The sequence below is a fragment of the Neltuma alba genome, unplaced genomic scaffold, assembly GCF_004799145.2.
Source record: "Neltuma alba isolate B1F8T4 unplaced genomic scaffold, ASM479914v2 tig00013179_pilon, whole genome shotgun sequence".
Lineage (NCBI taxonomy): Eukaryota > Viridiplantae > Streptophyta > Magnoliopsida > Fabales > Fabaceae > Neltuma > Neltuma alba.
This window is the reverse complement of record NW_021637489.1, coordinates 147,332-165,701: the sequence shown is the minus strand read 5'-3', so window position 1 is coordinate 165,701 and position 18,370 is coordinate 147,332. Positions and strand designations below refer to the sequence as shown.

The 18,370-nt window shown below is 36.5% G+C and overlaps 3 protein-coding genes across 6 annotated transcripts; 2 read left to right on the top strand and 1 right to left on the bottom strand.

The window, feature by feature from the left end:
- The first annotated feature begins 400 nt into the window (after window positions 1-400).
- Window positions 401-6,614, top strand: LOC114735152 (uncharacterized). 2 transcript variants are annotated; one of them, XR_003739241.1, is made up of 5 exons: window positions 401-746; window positions 1,083-1,259; window positions 3,836-5,290; window positions 5,981-6,167; window positions 6,407-6,614. XR_003739241.1 is itself a non-coding variant. In XM_028922822.1 (4 exons), the coding sequence occupies exons 1-4, from the start codon at window positions 729-731 to the stop codon at window positions 6,008-6,010; spliced, it is 1,680 nt and encodes a 559-aa protein (XP_028778655.1). In that variant the 5' UTR covers window positions 401-728; the 3' UTR covers window positions 6,011-6,400. The 2 variants fall into 2 exon arrangements, 1 of the variants encoding a protein (XP_028778655.1); XM_028922822.1 differs by lacking the exon at window positions 6,407-6,614 and having other exon boundaries at window positions 5,981-6,400.
- A 4,508-nt stretch (window positions 6,615-11,122) lies between these two features.
- Window positions 11,123-14,726, top strand: LOC114735167 (type IV inositol polyphosphate 5-phosphatase 7-like). 3 transcript variants are annotated; one of them, XM_028922839.1, is made up of 7 exons: window positions 11,126-11,461; window positions 11,572-11,665; window positions 11,796-11,906; window positions 11,995-12,588; window positions 13,578-13,838; window positions 13,968-14,151; window positions 14,279-14,726. In XM_028922839.1, exons 1-7 carry the CDS (start codon window positions 11,410-11,412, stop codon window positions 14,351-14,353), a joined length of 1,371 nt encoding a protein of 456 aa, XP_028778672.1. In that variant the 5' UTR covers window positions 11,126-11,409; the 3' UTR covers window positions 14,354-14,726. The 3 variants fall into 3 exon arrangements, with proteins under 3 accessions (XP_028778673.1, XP_028778672.1, XP_028778671.1); XM_028922838.1 differs by having other exon boundaries at window positions 11,126-11,470; XM_028922840.1 differs by lacking the exon at window positions 14,279-14,726 and having other exon boundaries at window positions 11,123-11,470; window positions 13,955-14,040.
- A 323-nt stretch (window positions 14,727-15,049) lies between these two features.
- LOC114735166 (uncharacterized) lies at window positions 15,050-18,339 on the bottom strand. The gene is made up of 8 exons (XM_028922837.1): window positions 18,250-18,339; window positions 17,746-17,915; window positions 17,582-17,644; window positions 17,426-17,445; window positions 17,276-17,320; window positions 16,521-16,579; window positions 15,675-15,811; window positions 15,050-15,547 (listed from the first exon to the last, which is right to left on the bottom strand). Exons 1-8 carry the CDS (start codon window positions 18,326-18,328, stop codon window positions 15,446-15,448), a joined length of 675 nt encoding a protein of 224 aa, XP_028778670.1. The 5' UTR covers window positions 18,329-18,339; the 3' UTR covers window positions 15,050-15,445.
- Window positions 18,340-18,370: the final 31 nt, after the last annotated feature.

Sequence of the window (18,370 nt, the reverse complement as noted above, 5' to 3'; positions counted from 1 at the left end):
GCAGTACTAATTTAAGTCATCTATTTATTTTATTTTATTTGCTAAAGTATAGGTATTCTAGTATTAGAGACAATCTTATTAAAAATATTGTCGGATATTAAATGGGGATATTTTTTCTAATAAAAATTTAAATACAAGGGACTAGTACACGTAACCCGTTGGTGTTAATTCAAGTCATTTAGATTCCACTCGTCATGGTTTTGGATTAGCTGGACTCGAATACCCGGGCCGTGATATGTGATGCCGTACCCAAATGATGAGTGATGAGTTTTTTCAAAATTGGAAGTTGAAAAAGGGCACCCAAGTGGCGCGTTCCAACGCAATTCATCTTCTGGATCTGCGCCTTGGCTTTTGCGGGGCCCCACCCTCTCCTTCCTCCCGCGCCTTCTTCCTTTTGTCAGCAGCCAACCCCGTCCTTCAGTCCACACCATTAGCAACAACCCTTTTCGTCACCCCACCCCACGCCCACACGACGTCGTTACGGTCGCTGACGCAGCTAGATGCTAACGGAAATGCTAACGACTGATCGAGACCTGCCCGTGATTCAAATGCTTTCACGAGGCTAGTTGTGTCAAATCCTACCTGCGAGGGAGCACACTCCCTCATTCCTCTCTAACCAACGCCTATACCAGTAAGAGCCCGCGGTGGAGGCTGCTGGGATTACAATCGTCTCTCATCTCTGAAACTCCCCCTTCCAACTCCAATTTCACTCACATTGGTTCATATCCATGGAAGATGAAGCTCAGGTGCTCATCAAAATCTTATCTTTTAACTTGTAGTCTACTACGATAACCTAACTACCTTGCACTTTCGTCTACCACCACCTTCATCACCAACATCAACGCCTCCGATTCCCATTTCTATGTGACTTGCACGCACTTAGAAAGACGATTTTTTTATTTTTGTTTTTATTTTGCATTGTGATCTTCGTTCTGAATTCAAATTCTTGATTTTGAATTTTCCTGATGCTTTGGATTGTTAAGATTAGTTCTTTTATACTATGATGTTTTTCTTTTTCCCTGTGTGATCGATTTGCGCCTAATGTGCTTCCGGGTCTGTTTGTTGGATGATGTTTGTTGCAGAAAATGATGGCCCTGAAGAAGGCCTACGCGAACATTATTCTGAACACGGCAAAAGAGGCGGCGGCCAGGATAATGACGTCAGAACGCAGAGCTGCTCAGTTTCAACAGGAACTTACTTCGACAAAAGACGAGGCCCTTCGGATGCTAGTCCGCTTGAAGCAGATGATCGACGCCAAGGTTTTGTCCGCAGCTGAACTCATTTTCTTATGGTTTTTATTGTTTGTATGGATTCTCAAATTTTTACTAACGTTGATTCAGAGCATGAAAGGATTGATTTGGGCTGGTTACGAAATTTGAGATCCTTTTCGAATTTATTCGTATTGTACATCAGCCGGTGCTATTATACTTAGAATCCTATTGATTGGCAATTTAAATTTGCTAAACAATAAAGAGACTGATTGGGTAGATTTTCCCCAAGTTTCTGCCACTGCCGGCTTCTAGATTCTAGAATTTGCTTTCAGATGGAAAATCACAGCTATTAAATGCGATCAAAGCAAATTTTTCACTGTTCACGTGGAATTGCTGTCATTGTCCGGACTCTGCATGAAATAAAAACATTGCAACTTTAAGCTTCATTAGTATTTTGTATATGTTGAGGTATAAATCACTTTCTTTTGGACTGATTGACAGAGCTTGATTTCTTGTCTTGGCTGTGTTGTGTTAACTTCCTTAGTCTTCTTACTTTCTCTGTTATCCCCCCGCACTTTTGCTGATCATGTGTCTCAAACTGTTTTGCATCCTTAAACTAAACATTTTGGCCCTTACGGTGTCCGTCTTTTACAAGTGGCTCTTGGACATTTGTCATATAACTGGCTTCATCATAGTGGTAACCTCTTTTGGTCTTCTCCTGTTGTTCTATTTTTCCTCTTTACAGGACATAGCTTCTCGCCTTCTCATCTTTAATACATACATTATTAAACTTGTTAATTAATTGACCACACAATCATTTCATATCCTCAAAGACTCAATTACTATAGCTTGACTTGGGACCAGTCCAAAATTTCGTCATCATTGTAAGTTTTCCCATAACTGAAAATAAAGAGTTTAGATGGGAACACGCTAAAAAATTTGATTTGACAGTTATTATATGCATGCTAAGTAAGGACAATATGAATGGTATAATATTAATTGTTTCTTCTTGTGAAATTTTATCACTTTGAAAAGATACATGAGATTTCTAATTCATTCATTCAATATCTACATATACTCGAGAAACAGCATTTGTGAAATTGTGAATAGAAGGGGAAAAAACTGCGAAGGTGATGTCTTCAGTTTATGCACACCAATTATAGAGCTAAAGGCATTCAATTTCAACAAGATGTGCTTACCATGTTGAATGTAATAAGAGATTATTGGGACTATTAAATTGTTTATTATTGCCATGTAGGTGTGAACATTACAACCCTGTCAACCATTCATCTGTGGTGGCTGCATTAAAAAAATGAAAATAAAAAAAAAAAACTCCAGTTTGTTCTACTTGATCTGACAGTTGGCTGCTTTTGTGAAGATCTTCTTCCCATAAGAAAATTTTTTGTCCTATTTATAAGTTATTTCATTAAATTTTTAGCTTGAATGTACTATGTTGTCTTTTGTTTATTATAGTGTAGATAATTATCTTTTTTGAAAGGTGTATATATTAAATAAGGGTAAAGTTAGAAAGTTATTATGTTTTAAATTTTTATAGAAAGTTAATGTATTTTAAGGTTTTCCTTAGTTTGTGTGAAATATGCCGGAAGTAACTTATAAATAGGATCAGAAGAGTACTTGTTGGGTATAAATTTACACAGCCTATACTCATTGACATGTGATGATAAGCAGGGTTTGGTTTTTCCTGAATAAATGGCTGAGTATTGTTTACTGAATACTATTGCTTGCACTCAATTTTTTCCACCATTGTGATTGATGAATTTCCTATAGAAATTGTGCTAGTAATCAGTTGTTTGCTTCAAATCTGAAGATTATTTTTGCTTCAGAGGAATCCCAACTTTTGTAACCTCCATGTTTCTAGGTATCTTTAAGATGCCTATGTCTTTATTTATTTATTTGAATGTTTTATGAAAATAAGATTGCAATTGAATTGATCGTGCCTCAGACAAACCATAGCTTCTTTGACGGTGCTTTATAATAAGTTGAGCTGACACTTAACTCCTACTTGACTTGAGATTGAATGATAATATGCTTGGAGGCATATTTTCATGGAGGTTAAGCTTCTTCTTATATGTGTATCTTCTGAGTCCGTATTAATATATTTTTCATCATGTCACATGCTTGTTTCGCTCACCATTTCTTGTACAACTCTGAGTCTTCTGTCTTCCCACATGACAGAAGAAGGTTTTCTCTAGCAAGATGTTGTTGCTTAGTCTCGCATACAGTGCCAACTTCTGTCATGTTTTAGTTTGTTTTCTCTTGCAAAGACTCCATGACATTACTGCTTTCTGCCGTGATGGAGAGCTAGTCCTTACACTTCTATTACTATGATATTGTGGAGCCAACACAGAAAAGAAAGTTTTTTGGTATTTTCATGAAAGAATCTGCATTAAGAAGGAAATTCTCCTAATTAATGCATAGCCAAAAGCCTGGGTTGTTTATGTTACTGTGCTTATAGTTCTTAAAGCATATAGTCGTATCTTAATGATTTATAGAATCCTTGGCTATTTGTTTTGGAAGACAACTCTAGTTTACTGGAAATTCCTTTTCTGAATTGTTCATGCAGTACTTGTGGACCGCTGTTTCATGTATTTCTTCTTTTACAGACAGCAGAAGCAGAGATGACATCCTTGAATAACCAAAGAAAAATTGAAGAGCTTGAAGCACAACTCAATGAGGCGGAGGATGTTATAACAGATCTTAGGGCAGAGCTGAAACAGGTTTGGCTTGAGTTAGAGAAAACAAAGAATAGTCGAAATCAGTTACAGATTAAAGAGCAAGTGGCATCCGTTGAGTCAGAGAAAACAATGAATACTCAGAATCAGTTACTCGAAGAACAAATTAAAAAACTAGCAGCGTCTGTTGAGGAGAATGCTAAACAAGACGTGACATTACCCGTTCCTATCCAAGGACATGAATATGCAACACCTTGTGATGTGAAGAATGCGCCCTTGAATCAGAATGTTCTAGATGATAAGTGCTGTAATGCAAGGAAACAAACTGAGCTTTGCTGCATCTCTAATTTGGAGGACTATTGTGCTCATAATTCTAACCTTGCTTCCATCATTATGAGGGGCAAAGAACCTGAACTGTACAAAAATGGATGTACTCAGAGAATTCGTGCATTGGAAGGAAAATTGCTGAATGATAAGCTGCTCACTCAAGATGAACAAAATGGACATTTTGATGTAAATAGTGGGTTTGCCATCAGAGACAGTGACAAGGAAGTTGCAAAATATAGTACCCTATCCTCCAGTAACAAGAAAAGGAAAATAACGAAGCACGTGAAGCGGCATGGAATACAAAAGGGAAAGACTTTTTCCTATCTCAGGTCATGCTTTATTCCCTGTTGTAAAGGACACATTGACGAAGACTACAAATCTGATAAAGTTGCTTGCTCTCTACCATCTATCAAGTCTTGTACCATTAACAAATCAAGAAGAACAAGAAGATGTAGGCCTGTAAGAAAGAAATCTTCCGTTCATGAGTGTTGTAAACCATCATTTACTCTCAAGCAGTTCTCATCTGTCTCAAATAATGACAAATGTTGTGAAGATGAAGATGAGAGGAAGCCAGTGCCCCATTTGACTGACATGGAACCTGTGAATGAGTCCAGCAGTGATAAACCGAATATCAGGATGGTTGGTAAGTTTGAATTCGTGCAGGAGACTGCAGAGAGGGATAAGGAGTCATTAGATGCATGCATTCTGGAGAATGTGGCTGGGGACAGTGAAATGATATTAGCTGATCGAAGTGGTAACATGGAAGCAGAGGTTACTGATGTTTCATGTACAAATACTGATTTGGAAGATGCAAAAGCATTTGAAGAAAATAATGAATCTTCTGGTCAAGCAGATGACAGAAAGCTTCTTAGGTACACCTTCTGTAGGAAACGAAAAAAGGAATCCTTAGACAACCCTGAAGAAAAACAAAATTCTGAGAAGAGCACAATGAAGAGGAGGGTGGACGAGAAACAACATGGTGCTTCTGAACCACAGAAATCTAGCTTGATGGATGAATCTTCAAGAGATAGTCGGCGCCTTGCTCAGGTTGCTCGCCAGGTCTGTGTCAAGTCCTCCTATTATCTCTTGAATACTCTGATTTCATATTTAAGTCTTTAGATTGTGTGCATAAGCTTGATTATGAATTGTGTGTTGATAAGTCTTGATTTTATCAATATAGTTCAAGCACAATCTGCAACATTACTGTGGTTCATCAATGCCTAGGGTTAACACTTCGCTTTGTTAAAAATTTTTGCTGTCAGCCATTCAGATGCATTTTGAAATGACACACGTACCAAAAAAACAATTGTAAAAGTTGTCCTGCCATTCTGGTTATTTATATTGTGTCACTTTCAACATACTCCTCTGGTCCTATTTATAAGTCGCTTCCAATGTGTTTCACATAGACTAAGGAAAACCTTAAACTTCATTAACTCTCATTTAAAATTTAATAATTTTCCAATTTTATCTCTATTTAATATACATTATACCTCATGCAAACAAAATCAACACAATAATAAATGAAGGGTAAATTTGTACATCCATACAAAAAAAATTTCTCAGTATTCTATAAATAGGATGAAAAATATATTCTCTTTCTGTCTTATAAATAGGACTATAGAAGTATCATTTTTCCCGTGAATTGAGTTCATTACTATGTAGTTCTGGCTTCCAGGCACCCTGCTACCCACATTGTGTTACTTGACTGATTATCATGCCTTTTGTCTGAAGTTAATTTTCTTCGTGCAGCTTATATCTTTGTCTGCAAAAAGGTGGTGATTTAAATGAGGATGCTTGAGATTGCAAGAGTCAATTGCAAGTTTACAACAGACGTTAAACAGCCTCTTCTTGAAGTTGCCTCGTGTTCTTTCAGGACATCAAATACACGCATCTGGTGGCATCAAGGCGACACATAATAGAGTCTTACAGATATCTTGTAGGTTTATCGTCTTTTTACCAGCTATACACTTTGGCCATCACAATTTTTTCCTTCAAGTATTGCTGTACTTACCCCTATATGCTATGATATACCATTTCACCTTGGAAAGGAATGTTTTCCTTCTCTGAAGTGTCTGCATTATAATGTATAGACTGTATATGAAGAAAAGGCTCACAGCTAGTGTACTGAAACTTAACTTCCTCTTCATATGTCTCGCTTTCAACTTTTCCATGCAGGCACATGGCTAAGCTGATGGTTGATTTAGGTCAGATTATTCTCTTGGAGGCGATGCATAGACATGATTAGTGATAGTTATTCTAGTATCCTTGTTGGGTAGCCTGATTATGCATGGCTACATGGCTAAATCTATATCTGACAGTGTGAGCTTAAGTTAATCTATGTATTTTCGTTTTAGTTGAAGTCTTTACATATTGAGGAAAAAAACAAAAAGGGGGGGGGGGTTATAATGTGATGTAGATACAAAATAATGATACGATGTGTTGCCTGATCCTGAAGAAATGCATTCATCCCAAGTAGTCAAATGACAACCACTTAGTACATAGTTTGAAAAAGTATAGAATATGTATGGCAACAAACGAATTCTGAATGATGGCACAAAAATTTAGTCTCAAGTTTATTCGAATTCTTTATCAGACTACACAGAATGATTTATGATTGTAGAAATTTTATTCTATGATATCCTAAATTTGCAAATTTAGATATGGATAACGGACCTAGTTGGGATAATCTTTAGCTTTTAGAAATTTGAAAATTGCATTTAATATCTGGGGGATAAGTTTGTCTTGACGATGAGTTAGTAGGACTTATAAATTCATGTGCAGAGAGAGGGGCCACCCCCGGGGCTATGATTATGGTGAGAATGGAAGCTGTTTGAAAAAAGAGGAAGTGCCATCTAATGACAGTTGGAATGTCATAACTCATGAAGGCAACCCTACCCAATAATTATTTTTTTATTATGTCAAAACTCAAAACTCTACTTAATTAAAAAATATCAGTAATAATTTACCCCTCTCAACCCGTTGCCCTTATTATTTGCCAGAAATAATAGTAATAAAATAGAGCTTGAGCTTGTGTGGATCGTTATGGAAAAACAAAGGCAGCTATCGATTCTTTTATTGTCTGGAAGCTAAGGAAGTGTCTAACAGTGAAGTTCAAAATATATCGTGGAACTGTCAAGCCATGTCATCAATTAAATACTCTAAAGTTAATGAAATTATTTTTCTCTAAAATACATAGATTTTTTTTCATTACTTTTTAATCACATTTTCCCCTCATTTAAACTATTTTAATGAAATATTTTTTTCTTAAAATGTTGACTTATTGATACATGATGATATATTGATATATGTGGGTTGAAGCTGGCATGGCAGTCGCAGTCCCACGGGGTGGCCTCCATGGTGGTGAACAGAACCATGTCTGGGCATCGATTGGGCTATGTGGATCTATTGTAACCTTCCCCTCCTTTATTTTAAGAGTATCTGTGTGAAACCAAACTATAATTTCAAAAATATTTTTATGATCTACAAAGTAAATATATAGAAGAGTTTGTCTCGTTTTGCGGAAGCATTTTTTATGGTTGTCAAACACCCCCTCATTTTTCTATTTGTTATGCGTCATCCTCAACCTTGACCTCAATATCCTTCAAATTTTATTAAAAAAAATTACATAAATTTCCCTTATTCTCAAGTGCATATGCTGACTTTTTTATACAGTACATCTCTGTTGCACTTCAATTATTTTTTTCATTCTTGAAATAGCCTCGTTAGGTATACTGATTATGTATCTATATCTGAAAGCGTGAGCTTGCATTAATTTATATATTCTGGTTTGTAAGTTCTAATGAATCAATGATCTTTTAATTTTCGCTGTATTTGATCAGGAGCAGTACAAGTCATGAGAACTAAGTACGCATGCGCTGTGGCTAGGTTTCAGTTAAGGTCAGGTCATTAAATTTGCTTGGGCAAATACATACGGGTTCAACTTCAAGTAATAAGTATATGTTGTACCCAGAGATGAGAAAATAGGGGTACAGGCATGAAGTATATAATGTGGCCAGAGATAAATATTATTGTGCCCCCAAAGTATATGAGTAGAGTATATTGTAGAAAAGGGAAATTTCAAGAGATAAATATATAAACACACACTTTTATGCGGAAAGGCTTGGTAGACAGGAGCATTTTCTGATGGCGACAAGAATACCAATGAGACATGAGTCGTTGAGACGGGGGCCAATGGTTATGGACAGGCCACGCTGAGTTGAGAGCACACAACGTTGGAATATGGAAAACCTTTGATGCGCCTCTTATTAAGAATCCCCCAAGATATTCAAATTAAGTCTGCATGATCTATCTCCAAATATCAACTACTTCATGCATACTTCGTCTGAGAAGAGAGCAGGAGCAAAAATATGTGTAAGATCTGTATCTTATTTACAACCACATACAAAATACTGCTCGGCTACTTAATATAAAACATGTTTAATTAATTTGATTATATTAAGGAAGTTAGGTAAGTTAGTTAATTATAAGAAATATGACATGTTTTTTCTAAAACACTATAATCATTTTTTTTTATATTCTCCTTTTCTCTTCTGCTTGATTATGGTTGAGGGAGTATCCATGAGGGTAATTTAAGAAAAATTGATAAATATGATAAATAGGTCTTATATTTAGAATCAAAATCAACTCAACAATTAGGTCTTATATTAAGAACTGAAGGAGTATCTGTTTAAAGATAGAGTTTTAAGGTTTCTTAGAGTGATGTTATGTAAATTGCGAAGTTTTAACATGTTCAAGTTGAGGTTTTGAAGTTAGATTATCTTGTGCGGTGGTCGACTCAGCCTAATCCTCTGGCAGTCTGGCTCAATGTTTCTTTTTCTTTTTTTTTTTGGTCTGATTTTTTTTTCAGAGTTAAAAAACTGCGAACATTATTGAGAAAAAACTGCGAACATTATTGAGAGACCCGATACCTGTATGTTTAATCTAACTAATCATGAAATTATGAGTACTATTTGTTATGATGCTTCAAATGCTTGAACACTAGCTAAAGGCTTCTTTATCTTGATTAAGGGTATTTTGAGGGAGGAAAAATTATATGTGGCTTTTTATACTACCCCTCTGTCCTTAATATAAGAGTTAGTTACCTAATTTGAGTAGATTAAGAAAATTAATTGAGTTAGTTATTTATAATAAATAAATATTGTTTTTTCTAAAATACCATTGCTAATTTTGTGTATTAACTAGAACTACCATATAATAAAATATTTAACATATGTAACTACTACAAGAACTACCTTAGAAAAAATAGATAAATATGAGAAACAAAGAATTAAGATCTTATATATATAATCAAATTAAAAGTCAAACTAATTTTTATATTAAGGACCGGAGATAGTACTTTATTGCAATATTACCTCCGGTTTTAATTATAAGACCTTATTTATAGTCTACAAATGAGATCTTATAATTAGAACTGGAGGTAGTATTTAAAACATTTTTATATATTATTTTTTATAAATAATTGTTTGGTAATTGAAACAAATATAATTCTCTGGCCAAAACCAAAAAACAAATACAATTCTTTGTACAAGCATATAATTTCTTGAGTAAAAATATCAGTATGTATTTAGTATATTTCAATTCAAAAATTGATGAAAATATCTAAATAAATGAAAAAATTACCCATAGATCTAACGTTGAAAAGTTAAATACAGATATGTGCACTAAATTTTATTTAATACTGATGAGTCTCAAATAATTAATATTTGCACATTTGACATGTAAATACGAAAGTTTGACTTATAAATATTAATTTATAAATGACACAATTCCACGTATAAATATGAAAGTTTAACTTGTACATATATTAAATCACTTGAAGTTTATTAGTATGAAATGAAATTTAGGAAATCGTTTGTATGTAATTTTTTGGTTGAATGATATTTCTTAGATAAATTATCATTAAGTCTCTGGTCAAGAGTCTACTATATAAAAAGAGATTCGTTGGATGTCTCGTAGACGCCACATAAAAAGGACCCACTCACAGCCTGATCCCATGATTAATTCGATAGCTTCATTGGGAACATGATTGATGCTAATACAAAGTTAGCTAAGAACCCAAAAAGCAAAACAAAAAACAGTGCAAGAAAACAAAAACTAAGTTAACATCTATGGAGTGAAAAAAATAAAGGAATAGCCAAGTTACGTTGACGGTTGATAGAGTAAGATGGCAAGGTTTGGGAGAGAAGAGAAGAGGCGAGGAATTGAAGAGATATCTTGGAAGATGATCTGATAGGGATTGCATTAAGAGGGCCAAAAATGCAATTTCGCATGATGATGGCGACACATGACAATAGAGGATGGGTGTTCAGCGTTAGAAGGAGAATAATTGAAGCAAGCCTGTGTTCTCATACATACGTGGACAAAATAAAGGAGACAGGTGGGGGAGCTCAATTTAATTCCAGTTGCTCCCAAAAATCTATTCGAATAGCATTATTGGAACATAACATATGCGTAGCTATCTGGACAGCTAGCCGTATACATGGCCGTATGATCTTCTAAAAATAATAAAAACATCACAAAAAATATGTATTTAATTTACAATCATATATAAGGGTCTAAAAAGAAGGTATCTGACCGTATAAAAAATTATTTGACTCAGCATGCAATAATAAAAAAGCGAGGACAGTGTCACGTAGGTATCCATGAGACATACGTGACTAGCACCACCTAACAGCTCTCTAAATAATCAACCAAATGATAGAACCTTGTGCGGCCTATATCTGTTTTTTATGGTTGCCTTTGGATCCATTCATTTAATTGGCACCCGCTCAACCTCAAGTCTTGGAGCAGAGATGTTTCTCCCTACTTGCCTGCTTGTCTTAATATTAAACTGATCCATCCTTTGTTCTCTCTCGTGCATAACTGGCTAAGGAGACTATTCTATATCAGCCTAGCTACTCCTATGTTTTTCATCCTCATATGGGCGATTAACATACTATTCCTCTACAGCACACGATCCACATGGTGTTGAATCTGGCTAAATCAGCAGCAAACCCTATATGGATAATCAAGCAGCTTACATCTTGATGTAAAAGAAACGGTTATTCGCTTCTTCTTCAGCTGCCGGTGAAGCTTGAACGTCTGAGCTCTCCCTGTGATCAGCCGCGGACGTTGAGAAACAGAAGCTGAGTTATCCGAGTCTCCACAAGTGCTTTCCTATGAAGCTCAAGGAATTTGACAAGCCATCGTACAGTTTGAATGGGATAGAAGGTTTCCCATGTATATTGGTTTAATTAGAAGAAAAGGACGGATCAGAATTTTATGTATGCTCTTCTGCTATCTAGATAAAGGTTTTAATTATCGGTGAATGTGTATTGCAGATGGAGCTGAAGATGGAAGTGATGATTATTCCGGGGGCGATCTTTCATTTCAGTCGATGGAACTTGACCCATGCATAGCAACCAATGAGCTTAAGTGAGTCTCAAATTCTCCACATTGAGGGGGGGGGGGGGGGTAAACAAAGTACTATATATAGTGATTGCGGTTTTTAGCCTTCTGCCTATATATGCAATTGCATGGTAACGCAAGTCATTGCCTCCTTCAGGATCTCTGTCGGTACTTGGAATGTTGCTGGTAGAACTCCAATAGGAAGCTTAGAGGTTGATTTGGACGAGTGGTTGAATCTCAAGAATGCTGCGGATATATATGTTCTTGGGTATGTATAAATGATCAAGTATCCAAATCCTTCGTATTCTATAACTAGAAGAAACTTACTCAAGAGTAAAATGGCTTCACGATTTCAGGTTTCAAGAGATTGTACCATTGAAGACTAAGACTGTGATAGGAGTGGAAGATCCCAAGGTGGCAAGAAGATGGAACCAGCTCATAGGAAGAACTCTAAACAGCAGGGGCGCATACCCATGGTTCACAACACCAATGCAAAATTCAATACCAGGTGGTCACAATGGCTATTTGGGGAATCCCCACTCAGAAGACAGAAAGGTTTACAACAAGCACGGAGGGAATTCGATGACAGAAGGATGGCAAATACAGGAAGGAGAAAAGTATACGCTGTTAGCGAGCAAGAAGATGGTCGGAATATTCATCAGTGTGTGGATAAGGCAGGAATTGCCGAGGAAGTACCATGTCTCGAATGTGAAAGTTTGCCCGGTGGCTTGTGGCATAATGGGATGTCTAGGAAACAAAGGTTCGGTCGCAGTTAGCATGTTGATTGAAGGAACAAGTTTTTGTTTTGTAACCGCCCACTTAGCAGCCGGGGAGAAGATGAATGATAAAGGTCGAAGAAATCACCAGGTTGCCGAGATTTTTAAGCGAACTTGTTTCCCCAGAACGCCTGAAGATCGTTATTCTCATCCTCTCACCATCCTAGGCCACGAGTAAGTTGTCCCTATCCTTCTATTATTGTCATGTTGATCTTTCTTTGTGTCTGATTGCCCGTGGTTAGAACAAGCACAGACTGAACTTTTCCAAGTCCAAAGTGAAAAGCAAATTACCACTCCAAAATGTAATTAAATTCCACTTGGCAGCCTGAATCAATATAAAACAAAAATCTGTAACAAACCCCACCGTTCACTCTTATCTCAAACTCTGCACAATACACAGAAAGCATGTCTAGTTTTATTCATTTGTTCAGCAAAATGAAATCCAAACATCTTACTAAATAACCTAGCAAGTATAACAAACCACGTGAAGAAACTTCGCTTAAAGCTATAACTCCAATGGCAAGTTTAGAGCTACCCATTAATTATACAGTAACAGTTTACATGAGGAAGGGTTGGGACTCAGTTCTAAGTCAGATGAAAAACTGTCAAACCGATGCCATGGTTCGGTCAGTTCATTAAAGTCTAAATGAATTGGTTAAGGGATTGATTCTGGTCGGGGATTCGCTAGATGATTAAAAGGTCAATTATCTACGTGCGTACCGCTATTAAAGTAAGTTCTTACTTCATAGTCATTCAATGCTTCTGGTTGCTAAAATCATAGATATTTTGGTCAAGATCCGGCCAAAAAAAAAAAAGATATTTATTCACGAATTTTCAATGAAACGCCTGTGGACACGGTAGCAGCTGCATTTAACATTTGCCGGGACAACGTTGTTGTGCAAAAAAAAAAAAAAAAGCTGTGACCGACGTTAGACAGCCCAACATGTAGCTTCATTAACTCATATTTCGATATTATTTTCGATTTCGTCACATCCTCTCTAGTCTTTTTCCTCACACATCTACCCGATGTTTATTTCTCTCATTATTAGAAGCGGCACCTGGAGAAACAATCTATTTTAATTTTAGTTTTATTATATAAATAATAATCTGCCACGCAAGTGGTGCGACCGAAGAATCTTACCTCAGTATTGAATGTGGAACAGCCGGATATTCTGGTTTGGGGATCTCAACTATAGGCTATCGTTGGAGGGAAGTTCTGCAAGGCGGCTGATAGTAGGGCAAGACTGGAAGGCGTTACAGCAGTTTGACCAACTTCGAAAAGAAAGAGAAGGAGGAGCGTTTGAGGGTTGGAAAGAGGGTAACATTGAATTTGCCCCCACCTACAAATACCCAGCGTCGAATTGCATTAAATACTCCGGCGGCCATCCAAGCAGATCTGGCAAGAAGCAAAGAACTCCAGCATGGTATAGTAACCGCTTATAGTTCTGTCTTGAAAAAAATGGAACCAATAGTTCTGTCTTTACTATATAATCCATGCTTTTCGCGGATATCATGAAGAAAACAAAGTAAAAGGGTATAGATTATGGTGGCAGGTGTGACCGAATTTTATGGTACGGGAAGGGAGTGAAGCAGCTCCAATATTTTCGCAGTGAAAGCAAGTTCTCTGACCATCGCCCTGTTTCTGCGCTGTTCTCTACCCAAATTGAAATAAAGTCATCTAGCACAGGACTTATTGCATTGCACAATATGCCCAAAGCTCTGTTGGCCACCGACCATGTTAGTTCTCTCCTCTGGATTGACACTTAGAATCCAAGAAAATATATAACGAAATTATATTACATGGACCGATTATGATTCTATTACAGTAAGCCCAGTTCTAAGATCATGATTTCAATTATGACAGGGGAAGAGCAAACGAAATGAAGAGAGCAAATCTACATTACTGTCACTGTTAACAAAGGACAAAGAAGGCAGCTAATTCAAGCAAAATTGTAGATTAAACTGATTAACCAGAATGTCACCCAGACTCCGTATATCAATAAAGCGACTCAGATCTCCTTCCTAGGTTTTTTCCAACCCAAATTTTTCTGGGACAGAAGATAGGATGAGACTAAAGATATACCGTCGACTCTGAGAATCAAGATGTATCGTACTCTGCTAATGCGGTGGACGGAACTTACCAAGGCAAGAGAAGTACATTATGTAATATTTTGGCGACTTTCAATGGCCCCGTTGGACAATGGCCAAAACAAAATGTTACTAATACAAGCAGCGCACTCTTTTTCACAACCCATTTCTTTTTTATGCAATTAGACCATACAAGGTGAATAAAGTTCAGTCTCGTTGCAGTACGTCAAAGTTCCAAATATTTGATTAGTTATATTACTTACTGAAGATCAGCTCTTCTCACTTGTTTGGCTGAAAAAGTTCACTGACAGTCTCCGAATTGTCCAGATGGCAGTTGGGACAGATGCATTTTCTTTGGAACTCCTCGCCAAGAGAACTGCATGATGCTTCTAACTTAGAAGTCTGCTTGTTTTCAGTTAAAGGCATAATTCAGCAGATTCGATTATGCATAGCAATTGAAATGTATGTTTCCAATGATAGAATTGAAATATGAAGAACTAGTTTAACTTATATTAGAAAGAGTTTAAAAAGGAAACATAAAGCAACATAACCACGTGCGCCAACAACTAATGAGACGATATTTCATTTTACAGGTGTTAAAATATTGAACTTCTGGATTTTGGTGATCCATCTTCTTATGCCAATCAAGTTTTCCATGCCTCCAGTTTCTAGGCATCCAACTTGTGGAAAAAAAAGAAAACATATCCAGATTCATTAAATTTCATATGAATATTAACCCCACGAATTAATTTAATATCATATCTGTGATCACAAGAGCGCCCTTATAGATCAGAGATGACATATTTGTGATCAAAAGAGCGCCCTTATAGATCAGAGATGACCTGCCTATACCACTAATAACATTGATTACATCCTGATCGGATGGGCCTTGTTTTTCTCTTCAGCTGAGTGACATTTAATCATTCAGAATATTAATGTAGTATTAATAAGGATATATCGTCAAATCATGCAATGCTTTTGTTTCTTGGACAATGGTGTCCAATAGAGACAGCTTTCTTTCAGAATTGTTCAACTCCTGTAGCAACTGCAGGCAGTGCCAGATAATCACGTTAAGGAGCAAAAATAAATAAATAAATAATAAAATAAAGGAAATATGGATATGACGGGGGGGGGGGAAAACTGAACTTTCGAACACTTGATTCTCCACTTACATTCTTGTGAGTGTTCTGTTCTGTTTTATATTCCTCTTCCTCTTTAGCCGTTTGAGATATAATCTCTGCAAGCATATTTTTAAGAGCGCTTAAAGCACCTTTGGTATCGTCATCTTTCATGATTCCTTGTGACGCATCTAAAACAAAATCCAAATATATCAAATATCCAAACGAGACTTTTAAATTGCAAATGATTGGGCTCAAGCGAAATAGAATTTTGAAAAGGGAAAAGTGGGGGGGAATGCAAGCATCAACCTCTGACGGCAAAGTTGGAGTTCATGCAATCGACAGCAAGGTCTTAAAAACAGCATTATGAATAAATCATATGACGTTTATGTTGAGATTGATCTTTTAATATATCAATATCTGCATCCTTGGAATAGTGATAATAGGAGGAATACGTGAAAGTAAAGCATGAAATCTCATTAGAGTAAATTATTCCATGTTCAAATGCTGGCAATTGAGAGTTAGGAATCCGAACGATGGGGACATCTTTTAAAGCCGTCCAAACTCCAAGCAAAATCAGTATGTCAGACTAACATTGCTAAGGAGGAAGGAAACAGGGAAAGAGAGTAGTAAAAACCTCTCCCCACTTTTCATACTTTGTCCTTGATCCCCTTGTTTCTTCTCTCGACTCCCTATCGATAGTACACTATCCTCTAGTTTCCTGCTACTCACTTTCTTCTTTTCTTTAATAGTACTGGTTCTATTTCGAGAAAATATAACCTAAAGATTTCTGTACGCGATCATTCTTAAAATTATCATGCGGCGACCCAAAAGACTGGAAAAAAAAGTTTTAACAATAGTCAAGAGGCAACGTCAAAAACATTGAAAGAGTTGCAGAACCTGTAGGAGTTGCAGAATCTACGGCATCAATGTTGCAAGTAATGTTCTCTTGGAATGTCCTGCATTTATTAAAGGATTAATGACCGTATTGTAAAATTTCAAAACTTAAATGACGGTAACTTGAAGAGAATTTTGCGCAGTTCTGTGTCAAATAAAAGAATATCTTATCAGTGAGTTTTTAGCTTGCCTATATAGGTTTTAGGCGGTTGAGGCTGAATTGCAGTAATAGATTTCAAACATCATGCAGTATAAATACAGAAATAGTAGCTTGCAAACCACCAAAGTCAAAGACTATTTGCCCAAGTTCAAAGACTGATACGACTGGTTGACCAGATGAACTAATTATGGGATTTAAAATAACAGTTCGATTTTATTGATAGAGAAACTATATTTTAGTAGGCCTAAATACTAAAATAGTTTTCCAAATATCGGACAAGCAAATAAAAAATGTTTACGCGTAGAAGATATCTTCAAACTTCACCAAGAATAAACAATAAAGGCCAATTGGCAGTGCACAGTTCTAAGAGAAAGAGCCAAGACCCAAGATTGGTCACTGCATATATGCAGAGAGGCCTGTAACAGGAAGACCTCAATGTTTGTAGCAGATGTGCAGTCAGCAGTATTCGCCTATCAAAAACTGATCAATCCGCTTTCTATTCATATGCATACCTGACTTTATGAGGAACAGAACAAAACAGATGGCAGAAGTACAACAAAAATGAATATTATAAGACAAGTTTAGAAAGGAGATCAACCTTATCCTAGCATTCAACTCAAGCATACGACCGATGAATTCCTCACTGCAAAGAGGTCAGAAAATTTCAAATCGCATGCGAGAATCTGAAATCTGTTAAAATAAAAGATTATTCTCGAAAGCTAGACAATAGAAATGGAAATTTAGTTACCGTAAAGCTGCTTCTTCATTCTTTGGAAATCCATATGCCAGACACAAGTTCCAGAAAACGCAGGTTTGATGTAAAGTTGTGAACAGTGTGAGAACACGAACGCATAATCCAGATTTAATAAGCAAACAATAGAAAAACAGCAAAGATCGTGAATACCTTGAGAATTTCCAAATGAGATCCAACAATAGAAATCTCATCTTGAGTAAGAGATACCCGTGACTATCATCACGTTTAATGGTTCAGAACATTTTCCAACGAAGACTGTACTTATGTCGCAAGGAAATTTCATAATAATTGACATAAAATATAAGGTAATTAACCTCAAGTGTTTGAACCGACGCTTCACTCAAGAATAGTTGAACTTCATAGCCTTTAAGCTCCTGTTCACCGAGTTCTTTGCTGCGTTTGGCATTTTCGAACTCCGCATTGGTCGCGCTAAGTTCAGATTTAAGTTCCTCAATTCGCTTTTTCAGCGTAGTTACTCTTCGCTCTGCGCATTTCAGTGCATGTAAACATAGAGATGATACATATATAAGCATGTCTGATTATTAAGGATATGTAAAGCGGAGAGAAATCTAACTTCATACAAGCCTCAAAAGCCTGATTCTACTACATTAATAACTGGAGTAGATCATATATTGCTTAATTTCGTAATCTGATAACTTGGGAGATTTAGTTGTTCTTTCGGAAATGGAAATATTGAGAGTATATAGAATGAGACGGGGGGGAAAACCAAAGAAGAAGAAAGAAAGATAATCGTGCTGTTGTTTCAGGACTCTCTCCGTAAACAAACAATTAAAGGAAAGCACAAAGATGCCGAATACCTCCCTGAGATTTCTCAGCGGCGAAATTGCGAATAAGGCTCAAGAGTTGTTTTTGTGGATCACTTCCCGCTCCCGCCATAGATGGTTACTTGGTCGCTTCTTTCAAAAATTATATATTCTC